This window comes from Octopus bimaculoides, chromosome 22 (assembly GCF_001194135.2).
Source record: "Octopus bimaculoides isolate UCB-OBI-ISO-001 chromosome 22, ASM119413v2, whole genome shotgun sequence".
NCBI classification, from domain to species: domain Eukaryota; kingdom Metazoa; phylum Mollusca; class Cephalopoda; order Octopoda; family Octopodidae; genus Octopus; species Octopus bimaculoides.
In genome coordinates, this window is record NC_069002.1 from 30,344,133 (window position 1) to 30,350,617 (window position 6,485).

The following is a 6,485-nucleotide window of genomic DNA, read 5'->3' on the forward strand; positions in this document are numbered from 1 at the left end:
GGAATGAGAGAAAGAGAGAGAGAGCAAAAAAGTAACAGAGAGAAAGAGAATGAGTAAGGGGGCAAATAAAAGAGAAAGGGAATGAGAGAAAGAGAGAATGAGCAAATGAAAGAAAAACAGGGAATAAGGGAGAGGAGTGAATGAGTAAGAGGGGGAATGAAATAAAGAGAAAAAGTGGGGAATGAGTGAAAAAGGGATTGAGAAAGACAAACAGACAGACAGAGATACATGCACAATGAATGAGGGAGAGTAAGAAAAGAATAAGAAATATATAAAATAAAAAACAAGCAAACATAAAACATAAAGAACAATGCAACAAAGAACATCTCTTAAAGATACTCTGATAAAAAGGACAACCCCTGCAGTGATTGTTGTGTCCTCTCTGGGGGACACAACAACATGGCTGAGTGGATAGGGGTTGGGGGATAAAAAAGGGGTTCAAATAGCTTGAGTTCAAAATTTACCAGTGATGGGGGTCGTCGTTGTTTAACCCAAGGCCAACTCCTGGTGAAGTAGATCTATGATCAAAACCATCCCAACCATGACCCTCCTGTCTTTTTTTTGTAACCAGAGACTATATTGTTTAAATGTAACCTTCCCTGGTTTGGGGATTAGGAAGGAATACCATATCACTTGGTGTCATAAGAGGCAGGTAACTATAAGGGTCAATATGAGAAAGGGCAGCTGGTTGTAAAGCATTGCCCCCCTAAAAATATCCAGTCCAACCCCTGTAAGTCTGGAGGCTTAGTGGTTAGGGTGTTGGACTCATGATCGTAAGATTGTGGTTTCAATTCCTGGACTGAGTGACACATTGTTTTCTTGAGCAAAACACTTCACTTCATGTTGCTCCAGTCCACTCAGTTGGCAAAAAAGAGTAATCCTGCGACGGATTGGCGCCCCGTCCAGGAGGGGAATATATACGCCACGGAAACTGGGAAAGTGGCCCTAATGAGTCAGCATGACCTGAGAAGATAACTTTTTACTTTAGTCTGGAATAATAGGAAAAAAAAAATGGACAGAGTGAGATTTGGCTGCTATTAAGGTAGTTAATTCTTCATTATTTTCAAAATTAATTGAAACAAAAATAGTGTATTTTGTTAGGAATATGTTAATTTCTATGTTTTAAAGTGGTCTAAATTAAAATCTTCCACCAAAATCTTATATAACTTCAACAATGACAGTTATTTTGCTAAATTCTTTATTTTTTTTTCACAATTAATTTGAAACAGTGGCAGTTGTATTTCAACAGAAATATGGTAATTCAAAAGGGTCCAATTTAAAATCGTCCATCAAAATTTCATGCTAATTCATGTTCCAAATATTAGCTTTAACAATGAGTTATTTCATTAAATTCTTCATTATCTTCAAAATTAATTGAAACAGAGGCAATGTATTCGTTAAGGTGTTTCATTGCGATTCCAAACTTCTGCTATAATCATTTAATAACTATCGATTCACCAACACGTAATTCTGATATCTCTTCTCAAACGGCTTCCATGACTGCACAAACCAGTGTTTTTTGTAACCCCAGCACACATGCATACTTGGGGTGTTCAGATTCCACCACCAGGGTATTACAACAGAAATATGGTAATTTTAAAATGATCTAAATTTAAATCTTCCATCAAAATTTCGTGTTACGTCCTAAACATCAGCCCAACCCGTTTTTTACCATAATTCTATTGAAATACGGTTTTCCTTTCAATTCATTTTGAAAATAATGAAAAATATACTAAAACAACTTTATCGTTAATTAGTCTGGGATATAAATTAGCATGAAATTTTAATGGTAAAGTTTAATTCTGATTACTTTAAAAAAGAAAGTCTGTACGAGAGAGAGAGAGAGAGTGAGAAGAAGAGAGAGAGGACTTGTTTACCTGTTCAGCTTGTTGTTTCTGTAACAATGTTGTCTGTAACTGACCTATACTGTTTAATACAAGGGTGTGAACCTGCAACATAGAACAGCCAAATAATCAACATATGTACACTGTAGAAGGTACACACACACACACACACATGCACAAACACAAACACATACATTGGCATGCATACATCATTAATTGAAACCCCTCCTTTGCAATAAAACTGTTTTTACTCGACAAGTTTCGAGTGTAACTGAACCTTTAGCGTTTAAACTGGCCATATCTAGCCCAAATAATCTTCTTGTCTTACGCTCAAACTGGCCAGATCTGGCCTCTCACACTTACCCTAAAATGTTTTTCTAAACATAAATGATCACATGATCATAAAATTTAAGCTTCAAGATAATGCATGATTAATTAAAAATAATGTGAATAAATAAGCATTGCAGTTGACAGAGCAGTCTCAATGCTAAAGGGTTAAACCAGGCACATCCAGGCCAAATATTCTACCTGTTGTATATGTTCGAAACCAACCAGATCTGGCCTCTCATAGCTACCCTGCAACGTCATTCAAAAATAAATGTCATCAAAATAAAACCATAGGCACAGGAGTGACTGTGTGGTAAGTAGCTTGCTTGCCAACCACATGGTTCCGGGTTCAATCCCACTGCATGGTATCTTGGGCAAGTGTCTTCTACTATAGTCTCGGGCCGACCAAAGCCTTGTGAGTGGATTTGGTAGACGGAAACTGAAAGAAGCCCGTCATATATATGTATATATATATATATGTGTGTGTGTCTGTGTTTGTCTCCCCAACATCGCTTGACAACCGATGCTGGTGTGTTTACGTCCCCGTAACTTAGCGGTTCGGCAAAAGAGACCGATAGAATAAGTACTAGGCTTACAAAGAATAAGTCCTGGGGTCGATTTGATCGACTAAAGGCAGTGCTCTAGCATGGCCACAGTCAAATGACTGAAACAAGTAAAAGAGTATTGAAATCTCAAAGCTCTGAGACAAAACCTGATTAATTCAAAACAATATGAACAAAGGAGATGACAAGAAGACCGAGATATGTGGCGCATTGCTGTACTCAAGAAAACCCATCCACTACAACAGAATTGAGATCCTACAATGAAACTGCCACATAGAAAGCACTGGTGTTCATGTCATGTAAAAAGCACTGGTTATGGTGCCATGTGTGGAGGCGCAATGGCCCAGTGGTTAGGGCAGTGGACTCACGGTCAGAGGATCGCGGTTGTGAATGTTTATTGAGCGAAAATACCTAAAAGCTCCACGAGGCTCCGGCAGGGGATGGTGGCGACCCCTGTTGTACTCTTTCGCCCCAACTTTCTCTCACTCTTTCTTCCTGTTTCTTGAGTAACGCTGCGATGAACTGGCATTCCGTTGAGCTGGGAGGAACACATACGCCATAGAAACCGGGCCCACGAGCCTGGCTAGGCTTGAAAAGGGTGAAAGAAAGAGATGGTGCCATGTAAAAAGCACCCAGTACACTCTGTCTGTAAAGTGGTTGACATTAGAAAGGGCATCCAGCTGTAGAAACCAAGCTAAATACCACAACCACCACATTCATGCAAACACCCTATGACACCACCACCACCAATAACAACACCACTGCCACCACCACCACCAAAATGTGCGTCTTACCTTTTTCTGTCCCTCAATGAGCAGATAGGGAGTGTTTGGCGGTTGTTCCTCATTAAAGATGGACGATGCCAACTTTTGTGGGGCCCAGGCACTGAAGAGTAAACCCAAGAGCTGGGCCGATACCAGTTGGACCCACATATGGGGGTACAGCATCAACTCCTGCACATTACCTGGAGAGAGAGAGAAAGAGAGAGAGAGAGGCTGATTAGAAATAGAGAGGAGGAGTGGGAGGGAGGAAGATGAGTGGGGTATGTGAGTGTGTGTGTGTGTATATATGTATGTGCGTAGACGTGTGTGTTGTGTGGGTGGGAGAGGACAGAAATTCATATGTTTGATAAATGTTTTTCCTTTTATCTCTTACTTGATTCAGTCATTGAACGGTGGTCATGCTGGGGCACTGTTTCCAAAGGTTTAAGTTGAACAAACCAACCCCAATACTGGGAGGTGAGGGGGGGAGTGTTTTAAAGTCTGGCACTTATTCCATCAGTCTCTTATGACCGAAGCGTTAAGAAATAGTACTCAAATACAAGAGGTAGAGTAACATGCCTTATTAACAAAATTGCAAAAACTGTTACTCAGAGTTTCACGTTCCCATTCGTCGGACAGTTTTGAACCAAAACTGTCCAACAAACGGGAATGTGAAATTCTGAGTAATTTTGTGATGTTTTTGCAGTTTTGAGCATGATCGTTACCAGCATTGCCTTACTGGCACGTGAAAAAACATTTGAGTGAGGTCATTGTCAGTGCCGCTGGACTGGCTCCTGTGCAGGTGGCACGTATAAAACACCATTTTGAGCGTGGCCACTACCGCCTGACTGGCCTTCGTGCCGGTGGCACGTAAAAGCACCCACTACACTTGTCTTCTCCACAACATGATGACCAGTGTCAGTGTGTTTATGTCCCTGTAACTTAGCAATTTGACAAATGAGACTGATAGAATAAGAACCTAGATGTAATAAAAATTAAATTACTGGGGTCAATTTGTTTGACTAAGCCTCCAGCATGGCCATAGTGCAATATAAAAAAAAAGTTAATGCAATATGGAAAAGGGAGGGAAGGAGGGGAGGGAATGGTAGATCAGGTAGAAAGGTTAATGTTACCCCAGATGGAATTGGTCTCTTTGATGAATTTCTTGTCTTGTAAGACATCACAGCACCTCGCTATTTTCAAGAAGGTGTTCAAGCTGTTATATAACAAACGATCTTGGTCATGTTCCACAGAAGTCAAACTTGTCTGCAAAAGAGAGAAGGAAGTAATTAAAAAAAATATAGTCTTTTTTAATTCTTCATTTCAAAATTAAAAGAAGAGAGAGGACTGATGATAAGAGGTAAGAGGAAGAGCATAATGCCATTGGAAATCTACCGTGACAAATTTTGTCAAATTCATGCAGGCATGGCACAGAAAAGTAGACATAAAACAATGACATACACAGACACACACTCACACACAGATAGACAGATACTTACATTGGTAAAACCATCTTTACTCGTATGTTTTGTGAGGAGAGGTAAAAACACAGGTAGCCTCTTCTTGAAGTCCATTTTCTCTGTCTCTGCAAAAAGTCCAGACACCTGGGCAGCCACCATTTTTAACTGGAGCTGGATAGAAGAATGGAAAGAGAGAGAAATGATAGAAAGGTGACAAATAAAAGAAATCAGAGACGAAACAATAATATGAAGTATAAGAACTGACCTCACCTGTGCTTGTGCCACGTAAAAAGCACTAAGTCAACTCTGCCAGGTGGCTGGTGTTAGAAAGGGCAGCCAGCTGTAAAAGTCCTGCCAGAACGATCACAGAAGTCTGGTGCAGGCTTCTGCCTGGTCAGCTCCTGTCAAACCGTCCAACCCATGCCAGCATGGAAGGCAGATGTTAAATGATTCCGAGGTAACATATAAACATCTACAGTAGAACCTAAATATATGAGGGCGTGCTGAAAAGTTCCTAGCTTTAAGGGTATCGCGAAAGGCTTGCTTGGAGGCCCAACCTTCTGAGTTCTTTTACAGGGCTTAGAAAAACTGAAGGACTGCTGCAATAAGTGTGTGAATCTGAGAGGGGAATATGTTGAATAAAATCACAATTAACTGATCCTCCTGTATTTTCTTTTACCCACAGACAAGAACTTTTTAGCATCCCCTCATACAGAGTCTTTAGAATATGAGATACAATGCTTCATGTTATTCGTTCCAATTCCTTGTGCATCAAGTTAAAACCCAGCCAAGGTCATTTTTGTTTTTTGTTGAGATTCAGCTATGTGGTTACCAGACGTCTGTCACTGAAGAAACTGAGTAGGTTGAAATCACATGATCTGGCAGTTCCAGCAGCCATAGCAGACAATTCTCATCTGCCAGTGATATAAATATGCATGTTTTTATGCATCATGTGTATATATGAGAGGTCTTCTCAAGGTGAATTCCACAATATTTGCCAATATAACAAAAACAACCACGTTTAGTTGGATATAAAGATTACCAATCTACTAATCCAAACAATGGATTAGCAGGAACATCAGACCAGATAAATTGTAGTATTTGCTCTGGTCCTTTGCACTGCAGGTTCAAATGCCACTATGGCTTACATGGGTAGTAGACTTAATCTATCGCCCAGTTTAACACTAAATACCTGCTACCTTCGGATACCTTTATTAAAGGGTACCACATGGCTGCAAGCATTTGTGCCAGGTTTCTGGGTTGAAGATATCTTCTTCTCTCCCTCTCTCTCTGACCACCTGAGAGGCCCCTCCAATGGGTCATGGGCACTGCACCTAAACCCTGACTACAAATCAAAAAAAAATAATAATAAAACCCTGCATGCTATACATAAAGTTTTACAGCATGTATATATATAAATGCGTGTGTGTGTCTGTGTGTGTATATATATATATGTATATATACACACACACACACACACACACTGTTTTAAATAATATATATAACTCTTACAAAATATGTTGAGTGCCT

The 6,485-nt window shown here is 40.0% G+C and overlaps 1 protein-coding gene across 1 annotated transcript in view; it reads right to left on the bottom strand.

Moving 5' to 3' along the window:
* LOC106873497 (small subunit processome component 20 homolog) overlaps positions 1 to 6,485 on the bottom strand; it is a 79,953-nt gene that overhangs the window by 5,679 nt on the left and 67,789 nt on the right. Inside the window, exons 54-57 of the mRNA XM_052975687.1 lie at positions 4,995 to 5,250; positions 4,629 to 4,761; positions 3,529 to 3,698; positions 1,878 to 1,949 (exon numbers count right to left, since the gene is read on the bottom strand). Of these exons, the coding sequence (XP_052831647.1) occupies positions 1,878 to 1,949; positions 3,529 to 3,698; positions 4,629 to 4,761; positions 4,995 to 5,250 (631 nt within the window). The remainder of the gene's footprint in view (positions 1 to 1,877; positions 1,950 to 3,528; positions 3,699 to 4,628; positions 4,762 to 4,994; positions 5,251 to 6,485) is intronic.